The sequence below is a fragment of the Pelophylax lessonae genome, assembly GCF_965119305.1.
Source record: "Pelophylax lessonae genome assembly, chromosome: 3".
Classification (NCBI taxonomy): Eukaryota; Metazoa; Chordata; class Amphibia; order Anura; family Ranidae; genus Pelophylax; species Pelophylax lessonae.
This window is the reverse complement of record NC_138770.1, coordinates 555,016,340-555,029,849: the sequence shown is the minus strand read 5'-3', so window position 1 is coordinate 555,029,849 and position 13,510 is coordinate 555,016,340. Positions and strand designations below refer to the sequence as shown.

General features: G+C 41.7%; 1 protein-coding gene across 2 annotated transcripts in view; it reads left to right on the top strand.

Moving 5' to 3' along the window:
* Positions 1-2,101: 2,101 nt before the first annotated feature.
* The window catches only part of MERTK (MER proto-oncogene, tyrosine kinase), a 171,426-nt gene continuing 160,017 nt past the window's right edge, over positions 2,102-13,510 (top strand). For both annotated transcript variants that reach the window (XM_082251929.1, XM_082251928.1), the window contains exon 1: positions 2,102-2,370. In XM_082251929.1, the coding sequence (XP_082108055.1) occupies positions 2,298-2,370 (73 nt within the window). In that variant the 5' untranslated portion in view covers positions 2,102-2,297. The remainder of the gene's footprint in view (positions 2,371-13,510) is intronic.

Sequence of the window (13,510 nt, the reverse complement as noted above, 5' to 3'; positions counted from 1 at the left end):
AAATGCACTCCTGAACCTTGCACCCTGTACGAAATGCACTCCTGAACCTTGCACCCTGCAGAACGCACTCCTGAACCTTGCACGCTGTTTGAAATGCACTCCTGAACCTTGCACTCTGTATGAAATGCACTCCTGAACCTTGCACTCTGTACAACGCACTTCTGAACCTTTCACCCTGTACGAAACGCACTCCTGAACCTTGCACCCTGTAGGAAACACTCCTGAACCTTGCATCCTGAACCTTGCACCCTGTACAACACATTTCTGAACCTTGCACCCTGTATGAAATGCACCCCTGAACATTGCAGTATGTACGAAAAGCACTCTTGAATCCTTCCACATTAAGCATACCGCACTCATGGTTAGGGCAAAGGGGGTGGCGTTAGGGGTGGAGCCTGGGGGGTGGCAAAATCAGGTTTCGCCTAGGGTGTCAAAAATCCTTGCACCAGCCCTGATCGCCTTGTGACGACATCAGGTAGGCGGCCAGACCGGAAGTGCTGCCTTAAGTGCCGGTTCACACATATGCGATGTGGGAACCCTGCGAATCAACCATGGGTTCCCTCATCACACTCGACTCGCAGGCAGTTCACACTGCCATATGTGAATCGCTTGGGGTCTCAATAAAAAGGTTAACGACACCCCCAGAATAATTCACATATCACAGTGCGAACTGTCAGTTTGGACATTAATCGGATCGCATAGGTGTGAATACCCATGCGATCCGATTCTGGTGCGGACCAAAAAAAGTGTCCTGTGCGACTTTGGTCTGAATGGGATGTAAATTCAGCTATACAATCAATCTGTATGGCTGAATCAGACATTGCATGTAAATTGCAGAGCAGTGCGCTCCGAATCACATGCGATGTCTGACATCGCTGAAGTGTGAACCGGCTCTAAGACATCTAAAATAAGGTATTGAGAAAAAAATAAAAAATTATAATTAGCCGTTTGAAAATGCGTTGCGGATAGGCATGTGGTCTCTAGAACATTTTAAAAATGAATGGAACTCCACTTTAAGTGAATTTCATCCAAATCATCAGGAAATTCGGAAAGATATAGTCAACTTTGGTGTTTACTTTTACAATTTAACGTTTTAATAATCCAGGAGCTGAAAAGTTTAGTTGCTAATGCTAATTATTATTAGTATGTCAGTACATTTTTATTCCCAGTCCCCTCCACAAAAGTAAGAGTTTCCCTGGTAAATTCCACCATCAAAGCAGTTGATTTAAAGGGACTAGGAAAGGGAGGGGGGCAGCGAAGGCTCACACGAGGGGGGAGGAGAGTGTGCAGTTTGTAAACAAAAAGGATATTGGATTCCAGCAAACTAGATGAGAATTACAGACTATTAAAAAATGTTTCCAGAGAGTACTACAAGTGGATGGCTATTATTATACCCGTCAGTCCTTTCTGGTGAAAAGCCAAAAATCTGAAAGCTCATAACACAAATGGCTTTAAAAAGAAATGAAGCGAAGTCCCCATCCCTCCCCCTTCTGCAAACTCCACCTCTGGCATTGCTGAAGTTGGAGTGCAGTTTGCACACAGCCACTAAGGAGACTGCTGTGCAGACGTCACCCAGGCTCTGCTCACTCATTCTGCAGCATAGCTTTGTACACACAGCAAGCAGAACTGTACCTGGGTCAGTGTTCAGATCCACTACAGGCAATAGTGAGCACAGATGACCCCCCATCTGCTCACATTACTACCCTACTGAGGACTAGTCTTCTGGAGTCCCCTGTGTGCTGGATGTGACGCTGTAACCTGTGTGACTACTAATACACTTCACTCTGTATGCTGCATGTGTTCTAATCCAGCTTGTGTACATGTGTCTAGAATGTTCCGTTGTGTTGTAGGTTTCATCTCATGTTGACAGGTACTTCTGTTTAATATGCCTTATTTCTACCATAGTCTTTTCATAGAAACATAGAAGAGTGACGGCAGTCCAACAAGTCTGCTGTCCCTTTTTTATTTTTTTGTTTGATTTCCATTATTTTACCCTTTGCATCTGAGTATAGATCTAGGTTTGTCCCGAGCATGTTTGAATTCACTTACTGTTGACTGACTCGCTACCACTGCTGGAAGTCTTTTCCAGACAGAACTACTCTTTTGGCAAAGCAATACTTCATTTTCTGAGCATGTACTCTATCCCTTTCATCTTTGTGGTATAAGTCTGTGAGTGTGTGCGTTTCTGTTATGTGATTCTGGAATTCCGGATTGTGTGAGGATCGCGATTTACCACCCTTCAAGAAACTGTTGCACCTCTGGATTGTGTGCCAATTTCCTCTGGTGCCCTTGGATCTATGGAAGAGATGCAAGCAGATCTGTGGAGGCATCTTCTTATTCTGCTGGTGCACCCTCTGTTATTTGGAAGAGGTAGGAGTCATTATCCTATATTTGGTAGGAAACATTATCTTATGTTTATTAGGAGTCATTATCCTATATTCGGTAGGAAACATTATCTTATGTTTCGTAGGAAACATTATCTTATGTTTAGTAGGAGTCATTTTTGTCATTATCATGTTAATAAGAGACATTAGTAGTCATTGCCCAAGGTTTGGTAGGAGTCATTATCCTAGCTTCAGTGGGAGTCATTATCCTAGGTTTGGTGGAAGTCGTTTTCCTATGTTTTGGTAGGAGTCACCCCCCACAGCTTTAATTGGAGGCATTATCCTAGGTTTGGTGGGAGTCATTATCCAATGTTTTGGTAGGAGTTGTCCCTCTAGGTTTAAATGGAGGCATTATCCTAGGTTTGGTGGGAGTCATTATCCAATGTTTTGGTAGGAGCCATCCCTTTAGGTTTAATTGAAGGCATTCTCCTAGGTTTGGTGGTGGTCATTATCCAATGTTATGGTAGGAGTCATCCCTCTAGGTTTGATTAGAGGCATTATCCTAAGGTTTCATGGGGGGTCATTATCAGGGGAGGACTGGCAAGGGGGGCAAGGTGGCAATTGCCCCCCAGGCCACTCTGAAAAGTGGTAAAAACTGGTAAAAAGGCCAAACTCAGGGCTGGATTAATGTAGGGGCCAGACAATGTATACAGCTGTCAGTCCAAAACCAGGTGGGCATGGATGGTGAGCTGATTCCATGGTTCAATGGGCCACTTGACCCCCAGGCCAAAGGCTGCCAGCCCTCCCCTGGTCATTATCCTATGTTTTGGTAGGAGTCATCCCTCTAGGTTTAAGTGGATGGAGGAATCTGCCCAGATTGCTTTCATCCAACCTACAGGTTGAACGAAAGAAATCTATACGTGTGTGGCCAGCTTAACTTTAGGCAACATATGTTTAAACTACCATTCCTTATGTGCTGCTACCAGCTGCAGGATTCTCTTTTTTTTCAAACTAAAATTCTTTATCAGGATGACTTTCACTAGACATTTATTACTTGGAGGACCTGTGTGAGAGGGTTGAATCCTGAAACTTGCAGAGGATTGATTGGGACAGATTTTTACTAAATAACCAAATTACCTGGTTTAAATGGTTTGAATTACTCAAAATAATTATTGTAAACTCTATGCACATTCCAAACATGGAATGTTACATCTGGAGTGAGGGGTAAGTTCTAATTTCTTCCAGATGTGCCTCTGGAGAATTAAGTAACAGTCACAAGGGATACATTGTTATTGGGGCATATATATATATATATATATATATATATATATACACACATACACTGTGATCATTACTAAACAACAACAGTTTATAAAATGATATATATAATAAATACAATATATACAGTACAGAGGATAGATAGATAGATAGATAGATAGATAGATAGATAGATAGATAGATAGATAGATAGATAGATAGATAGATAGATAGATAGATAGATAGATAGATAGATAGATAGATAGATAGATAGATAGATAGATAGATAGATAGATAGATAGATAGATAGATCAAATGCCTCTATGGTGATGCAAATAATCACATACTAATATTCCAATATAAATTTTCTTCAGAGGAACACAGGGACATTTTTGAAAATTGTGAGCATTTTATTTTATGTTTATGATCAGTCTTTTTGCATTAATGCTGTGGCAAAGCTTAGCACATTTTCTGCATTACCATTTCAGAGTGGAAGCCACTGCTCTTATCGTAGATTGGAAATATGTTTTTGAATTATATAATTATATAATTCTTCTCTGTGAGGGCCGATGTGAGGATTTAATCTGCTTTATGATCAGGATTTTTATGTCGTTTTTATAGTATGTTGGCATTATCTGAATTATTATTTGGGGTAATGTTAGTGAAAGTGATGTGTTATTTGCTATTTGGTCATTTGATTTTCTGTTTTCAATCCGTTATTCATTCTATGTTGTATTTTAATAGTATGGATGTTTTGATTATAGTTTTAATTTGTTTTATTTGTACGAATTGCTGTTATTGGTACTTTTATTGTGTCATTGTGCTTTGTTATGTTCATTATTGTGATCTTGTGTTGTCTTTGTTGAATTTAGTTGTATGGCAATAATTTCCCTTTGGGATTATTAAAGTATTCTGAATCTGACTTTGAATCTAATGTTCCATTTGATATTTTGAGAGAGGCGAAAATAAATCAGTCTCCTAAAAGAAGCTGGTTTGGCTTTTTGCTGCGTTCTAATTTATAGAGAATATAAAACCACACAACAAGTAGCTGCACATTTGTAGTTCCTTCTGTGGAATGAATGCCTGTTTTAGACTCTTCGCCATCCTGCACAATACAATGAAGACTTTTTTGTGTTTATATGTCTAGACTTATTTAACAATCAAACAGCAACTTTGTGCAGTAATACATGTCAGTCTTTCAGGTTCCAGCTTTTAGAAGCCAACTGGCAAGGGGAAGCTGACATATGATGAGCTGCTTTGCATGAAAAAAATATAAAATAACTAATTGAAGTATATGGCTGTACTGTTTTGAGCATTTTGTGAACTTATAGTTAATAAACATGAACATGATTTTAGCAATTCGTTCACATGGATGTAGACCATTTATTTTATTTTATTTTACTATAATAATGTCATTATAATAATATTGCTATAATAATATTTACGAGCAGGGCCCTCTGTTTCTTCCTGTATTAAATTGTATTGTAATTGTACTGTCTGCCCTAAAATTATAAAAATCTGCGCAAATTGTTGGCGCTATATAAATCCTGTATAGAAACATAGAAACATAGAATGTGTCGGCAGATAAGAACCATTTGGCCCATCTAGTCTGCCCAATATATCTGAATCCTATGAATAGTCCCTGGCCCTATCTTATATGAAGGATAGCCTTATGCCTATCCCATGCATGCTTAAACTCCTTCACTGTATTTGCAGCTACCACTTCTGCAGGAAGGTTATTCCATGCATCCACTACTCTCTCAGTAAAGTAATACTTCCTCATATTACTTTTAAACCTTTGCCCCTCTAATTTAAAACTGTGTCCTCTTGTGGTAGTTTTTCTTCTTTTAAATATGCTCTCCTCCTGTATAATCATAATATTTTATTATAATGTACTTTAGTACTATTATGTAGTGATTATGCTATACCCCTCTTCCCTGGTATTAAGACTAGGAATGAGCTCTGCCGCCAAATTGTTTTGGGGAAAAACTTAGTTATTTATCACATTCTTATTGGTTTGGCTCAGAATTTTCCCACCATTATTAATGGCATTGTGTATAGTAAAATGGACTGTTACAGGTGTTTTTTGTTTTTTTTTTAATAAAATAATAAACATGCCTTTCTTACCTGCTCTGTGCAATGGTTGTACACAGAGCAGCCCCGATCTTCCTTTTCTCAGGTCCCCCACTGGCACTCCTGGCTCCTCCTCCTCTTCCAGTGCCCCCACTGGAAGCTCCTTCCAATAGGTGCCCACTTCCAGGCTTGTTTCTTAGCCCCTTTTGCCTGTGTCCATAGACACAGACAGTGGGGCACGGCCCTGCTCCCTTGTTACAGAGTTCGATTGACAACAGCAGGAGCCAATGCCTCAAACTGCTGTTGATCTGCCCTGTGAGGAAGAACAGAGCCGCTGCTCTCATGCACAGCGCTGGATCATGATGAGGCTCAGGTAAGTGGTTTAATACTCTCTAGCATGGGCAGAGAAAGCAATAAAAATTGACAGGGGATCTAACCCTTTCCTACTATATTCTAAACAACTTCATGACAACCCATAGCAACCTATCATGTGATCAGAGTGCAGATCAGAGGGTCCTACTTCTTCTCTGCAGAGGATACATGCAGAATCCAGAACCAACAATTTCTGCAGCAAAACTATTTAGGTTAGAAATAAGAGTGGCACAAAAGTCCATATTGTCTTGTAGAATAGGAAAATGTATACATATTTGTTTAGATAGAAACAATATTCAAGCATTTCCTAAACACTCATACTGTGTACACTATATAATTGAAATCATTTAGTAGATAAAATATCATGTTGGTTGAAATATTTGAACAGTCACCTTTAACTTTAAGGTATATTTCAAGACAAACTGAGAACTGAAGATTTCCCCTCGCTCCCTGTGCTGGTGACAACATTGTCACTCTTGCAGGAAGTAAGGGGGGATTTCCAATGTGGACACAACCCACTCCCTATAGCTGGCAGCGCTGATCAGTGTATTCGGAGGGCAGGGAAGTCTCCCCCTGCTGTCAGAATACAATACCCCAGCAGGGAGGATTTCCTCATCCTCATCCACATCAAGTGTCCTAATATGTTTGAAAAGCTCCTACTGAGTAGGTAATGAATATAACCTAAGCTCGAAGCTTTATGCTTTTAGTGATTGCTAAGGAAGTAAAGAAGAAAAAAAAAAAAAAACTTTGCTAGATTTTTATCATAATCTATAATTAGCATTATAAATTAAAGTAGAACCATAGGCAGAACTTTTTTTTTTTCATTTTGAATAAAGTATGGGAGGGTTATAACCCCGTCAGATTTTTTTTTTTTTTTTCACCATTCGTGTCCCATTGCTGAGATTTCCCTTCACTTCCTGTCCCATAGCCAAACAGGAAGTGATAGGAAATCCCCAGGAATTAAAGGAATTCCTTCGGGACCCCCAGGTCTCCCCATAGAAAGATTTCCCCACTATTACATTTCTGGGGACAATCCAAAATTTGGGATTTTCTTTTACTTTCACTTTCAGTGATGATAGTAAAAAGGACAAACAGAGAGGGTGAATCTCCTTAATGGGGGCACAGACAGCAATTAAATCTGACAAGCGTTCTTATAATCTCCCCTTTATCCAAAGCTAAGAAAAAGTTTTGCCTTTAGTTTAGGGTGACCAGACGTCCCTGGTTTCCGGGGACAGTCCCCGGACTGAGGACACTGTCACCGCACCAAGTCTGGTTTTGTCCCGGATTCATGGTCAGATTAACGTAGAAAGGACATCCCATGCTGGCTGAGAAACAGCCTGGTGGCTCGGATGCCGATGCCCCTGCTGGAGGATCTCACTGCCGCTCCTGCTGCTGTTCAGTGGAGGAGAGCCAAAAATTGACTGTGTGGAAGCCTGAGACCGGGAGGTGAGCAGATAATGGGGGGGGGGGTCTGTTTGTACATAGGTGAGGGCAGTCGGGGAGCAGGGGCCAGAGCTGCTGCAGCTGCATGGAGGGATGGAGAGTTTAGCTGTTGAGGGGGAAGGCCTAAGAGGTGGCTGCAGAGATAATCTGTGAGAGAAGGGTGCAGAGGTGAGCTATGGATGTGGGGGCAGAAGTGTCCTCTTTGCATAGCAAACCTCTGAACCCTGCACTCTAACACCCTCCTGTATATTATGTAGTCCTGGGCCCAGTGCTCTGTGTATTATGTAGTCCTGTGCCCAGCGCTCTGTGTATTATGTAGTCCTGTGCCCAGCGCTCTGTGAATAATGTAGTCCTGTGCCCAGTTCTCTGTGTATTATGCAATCCTGTGCCCAGCGCTCTATGTATTATGCAGTTCTGTGCCCAGTGCTCTGTATATTATGTAGTCCTGTGCCCAGTGATCTGTGTATTATGCAGTCCTGTGCCCAGCGCTCTGTGTATTATGCAGTCCTGTACCCATCGCTCTGGGTATTATGCAGTCCTGTGCCCAGTGCTCTCTGTATTATGTAGTCCTGCGCCCAGCGTGCTGTGTATTATGTAGTCCTGTGCCCAGAGCTCTGTGTATTATGTAGTCCTGTGCCCAGCACTCTGTGTATTATGTAGTCCTGTGCCCAGCGCTCTGTATATTATGCAATCATGTGCCCAATGCTCTTTGTATTATGCAGTCCTGTGCCATTTGCCAATGAAAAAAAAAATGTCACCGGATTTCATTTTAAAAATCTGGTCACCTTACTTTAGTTATTCTTTAAGTATAGAATCCTTACCGAATTTAGAAGCATCCTCTGCAAGAGCAAGATGCTGCTCTGAACAGAAGCCAATTTATTCTCTGGATGCAAATATACTGAAGTGTTTTTCATTAGCTCATTATCAGTAATTCAGAGAGAAATTTTGTAACTGCAGTGACTACTAAACAGATCCACTTAAAGGGTAATGTTATGTCTTAATATGTGGGCTATTTTCACCCTCTTCTAGTCCGGGCCTTTTTTCAGATTTCAGCGCTGTCACACTTTGATTAACAATTACTCGGTCATGCAACACTGTACTCAAATAACTTTACTAGACAAATAGAGTTTTATATATTTGAAAATTCTTACATAATTTTTTATAAAAAATATATATAAATATATTTATGGCATATATATTTGAAAGTTCTTAGCCTATATTGGAACACATTTTATGTGCCGTTATGATTTTCTGTAAAGTTCCATCCCATGCAATTCTCCACATCAAAGGGACCTTACAAAGTCTCACACAATCCCAATTCCCATTTATGCATAAAATGTGACAGGAGAGTTTTTCAAATCTCATAGACACGAATCCCTATTTATGTATTCTATTTTTTTTTTTTCACACCCAATGCCACTAATGTGTGTCAACTTAACTTGTTTAACCACTACAAGACAGGACTATTTCACCCCCTTCCTGCCCAGGCCATTTTTTAGTTTTCAGCCCGGTCACACTTTAAATGACAATTAGTCATGCAACACTGTACCCAAATTAATTTTATATCATTTTTTTTTTTTTAAACAGAGCTTTATTTTTGGGATATTTATTCATCACTGTTTTTTTTTTTTTTTTTGCTGTTTAACCACTTAAGCCCCGGAAGATTTTACCCCCATTCCGACCAGGGGGTATTTTGCGATTCGGCACTGCGTGAATTTAACGCACAATTGCGCGGTCGTGCGACGCTGTACCTAAACGAATTTGACGTCCTTTTTTTCCCACAAACAGAGCTTTCTTTTGGTGGTATTTGATCACCTGTGCGATTTTTTGATCACGCGCTATAAACAAAAAAAGAGCGTCAATTTTGCAAAAATAGCAATATTTTTCACATTTTTTTATATGAAATTCCCCCAAAAAAAATGTAAAAATCAAAATTTTTAAAAATTTTCGGCCAATTTATTTTATGCTACCTATGTTTGGTAAAAAAAATCGCAAAAAGCGTATTTTGATTGGTTTGCGCAAAAGTTATCGCGTTTACTAACAAAGGGAAAGATTTTTGTCATTTTTGTTGTTTTTTTTTTTAACGCGTAATGGCGGCGATCTGCGATTTTTTTTGCGGTACTGCGACATTGCGGCGGACAGATCGGACCCTTGACTGACATTTTTGACACTTTTGGGGTTACCAGTGACATTTCTACAGTAATCAGTGCTATATATATGCACTGTTACTGTAAAAATACACTGGTAGTGAAGGGGTTAACTTTATTTGGAAGGGAGGGGCTGTGTGTGTCCCTAGGGGCGTGGTTTCTACTGTGATTGGCTGTGGCTCTAGCTGTAAAGACACTGATCAACGGATCTACATACCAGATCCGTTTTATCAGTGTCTTTGCAGCGAAGAGAATGACAGGCAGTTTGTTTACACAAGCTGCCTGACATTCTCCCTCTCCCCCGCCGATCGCCGAGTGACCGGCGGACATCGGGTCCGCTGGTCACACGCGCGGGGGGGTCCGTGACCACGCGGGAGCGGGAGCGCGCCCCGGGGGGCGCGCGCTCGCTCCCTAGACCCTCACAAGCAAGCAACGTAGCCCTACGTTAGTTTGCCTGTGAGGGGCTGACCGCCGACGTAGATAGTCGTGCGGCGGTCGGCAAGTGGATAAATAAAAAAGACCAAAATGTTTTTCTTAGTTTTATAACATTTTGGAAATAATCTTTCTTCATAAATTTAAGCCAAAATGTATTTTGCTACATTTCTTTGATAAAAATACCCAAATCAATCTCTTTGAAAGTTATAGAGTGTACAAACACTTAAATCAGAGTTTAGCATCAAGCCAATTAAACCCCTGGGATATTGATCTGGTCAGTAAGTAGTAGTGGGGGATGTTAGAAGGGCAACAATGAGATGACCTCCAAAACAGGAGTGGTTTTACAGGTGGAGGCCACTGACATTTTTTCCCTACTCATCTTTTCTGACAGTTTTCCACTAGTTTTGCATTTGGCTAGGGTCAGTGTCACTTCTGGTGGCATGAGGAGATACCTGGACCCTATAGAGGTTACAGTCCAACTCCTCCAGGATGGCACATCAATACGTGACATTGCGAGAAGATTTGCTGTGTCTGCCAGCACAGTCTCAAGAGCATGGAGGAGATTCCAGGAGACAGGCAATTAGAAGCCGTAGAAGGTCCTTAACCCATCAGCAGGACCGGTGTTCTATCAGAATACGGCTACCTATCAGATTCTGCAACCGGAAGTGACGTACAGACAAGAACAACTTACTGCGCATGCGCCATGCATTTCAACATGCCGCTATATGTTCCAATAGGTTTCCTAATGTGACAGAACAAGAGGCAGCGGCGGGCATCTTCTTACATCCACACAAGTCTTAGATTTTATGTTTATTTTAGCAGTAAACTGACTTCATAGACTGAATCACAGTATTACATTTGTATTATTATTGTATTCTAGTAAGTATAGCGAGAGACCTGCAGGCAGAAGGTGGTGACGGCCATCTTGGTACACCCCGCACTGCTCAGCGACAAACTGATAATATAGTGAAGTAGACTATTTCACTTGGTTGTGGTGAAATAGTCAAATTCAGTCTATAAGGTGAGTGTACTGCTAAAATAAATGTAAAATTCAAGACTTGCGTGGGTGTAAGAAGATGTCCCCCGCTGTTTGTGTTCCATGTTGGAACGCATGGCGCATGTGCAGTAAGTTGTTCTTGTCCGAGCGTCACTTCCGGTTGCAGAATCTGATAGGTAGCGGTATTCTGATAGAACTCCGGTATCTTCTCCTTTGTGCAAGGAGGAACCGGATGAGCACTGCCAGAGCCCTACAAAATGACCTCCAGCAGCCCACTGATGTGAATGTCTCTGACAAATCAATCAGAAACAGACTTCATGAGGGTGGCCTGAGGGCCCAACATCCTCTAGTGGGCACCCTGTGCTTTTAACAGATGAGAGCAGGTTCACCCTGAGCACATGTGACAGACGTGAAAGGTTCTGGAGAAGCCGCAGAGAACGTTATGCTGCCTTTAACATCGTTCAGAATGAGCGGTTTGGTGGTGGGTCAGTGATGGTCTGGGGGGCATATCCATGGAGGGACACACAGACCTCTACAGGCTAGACAATGGCATTAGGTATTAGGATGAAATCCTCAGACCAATTGTCAGACCCTACGCACGTTGGTGCCGTGGGTCCTGGGTTCCTCCTAGTGCACAGCAATGCCCAGCCTCATGTGGCGAGAGTATGGAGCCAGTTCCTGGAGGATGAAGGAATGGATACCATTGAATGGCCCCTGCGCTAGCCTGACCTAAATCCAATAGAACTCCTCTGGAACATTATGTTTCGATCCATCTGACGCCGCGAGGTTGCACCTCAGTGTGTTCAGGAGCTCAGTGATGCTCTGGTCTAGATCTGGGAGGAAATACCCCAGGACACCATCCATCGTCTCATTAGGAGCATGCCCTGACGTCATCAGGCATGCATACAAGCACATAGGAGCAATAACTACTGAGTACCATTTTGAGTTGCTGCAAATAGACTAGCCTGCTGCATAATTTTTCACTTCGATTTTCGGGGGGTCATTGAATTCAGCCCTCTGTAGGTTGCTAATTTTCATTTCCACCAAACGATGTGGCATCCTTTCCTTCCTAACACATTACCCAGTCCATATCAGTATAGATATCCAGCATGATATTTTTCCCTAATGGGATCTGAGGTGTTTTTAAGTGTTCTTTTCAGTGTATATTTGAAAATGTATCAGTCCTGATGTACTGATAGCCAATCTCATTTTTTAAAGCCCTAAAATGCCATGATAGTACAAATACCCCCCCAATTACCCCTTTTTTGGAAACTAGACACCCCAAGGTATTTAGTAAGAGGTATGGTAGGTTTTTTAAAGTGTAATTTTTTCGCAATATTTTGGAAGTAATTTTAACAAATTATTTCTCACACACAGCATAGGTGTACTTACAATTACACCACAAAATACATTCTGCTGCTCCTTCCGAAAATGGGGATACGAAATATGTGAGACTTTTTCACAGCCTAGACTCATAGAGCATCCCAAAATCCAAGGAACACCTTTAGACTTTCATGCCCCTTTCACACTATATGCAACGCAATTTTACCGCGATTTCGCGGCGCGATTTTGACGCAATTTAGAAAGCAATGGCAAGGTTATATGTCTCAAAACGCATTAAAATCGTGGCAAAGTAGTGCAGGAACTACTTTGAAGTCGGTGCGACTTCAAAACGCACTGATATGAATGGGGCTCATTGAAAATAATGGAAAACGTCTTGTCATGCGATTTTGCGGTGCAAAATCACGGGACAAGTCGCACTAGTGTGAATGGGGCCTCAAGGAGCATTTACGTGTCTAGTTTCCTGACTGCCTATTACATTTCTTTTGTTCCTGAAGTGGCAAGACAGGAGAAACACCCACAAAATGACCATGTTTTCTGAAAGGGGGAGGAGGAACGGGTACCTGTTTTTGAAAGGTACCCATCCCCACTTTCATGAGACCCCACGAGAATTTCAGTCCCCCTCCTCCTTCCTCCGCCGCTAGGCCAGTTAGAAACCGCACCGCACTTCGCACATGCGCAATAGGGAACTGGCTGTGAAGCCAAAAGGCTTCAATCTTGGTTTCCCTTACCACAAATGGGGGCAGCAGCACCCGAGAGCCGACCAGAAAATCAGCTGGGGTGCTGACATCGCAGGATCCCTGGACAGGTAAGTGTCCTAATATTAAAAGTCAGCAGCTACAGTATTTGTAGCTGCTGACTTTTCATTTTTTCATGGGGGGCGGGGGGGGGGGCGGAACTCAGCTTTAAGCATCAGCATGCAGAAATGTTATCTACAGTATAAATACATTTATTTTATCACCGGCAACTCCTACACAGGCAACATTGAAGAAAACTCAGTCATACAAGAACTAACAATGTTATCTTTCAGTTTGGCTTAAATCATGGTCACATAACAGAAGATACATTTTCCATGTTTTCCAGCATTCGTAATGTTGTGACTGCAATTGAAAAAAATATTA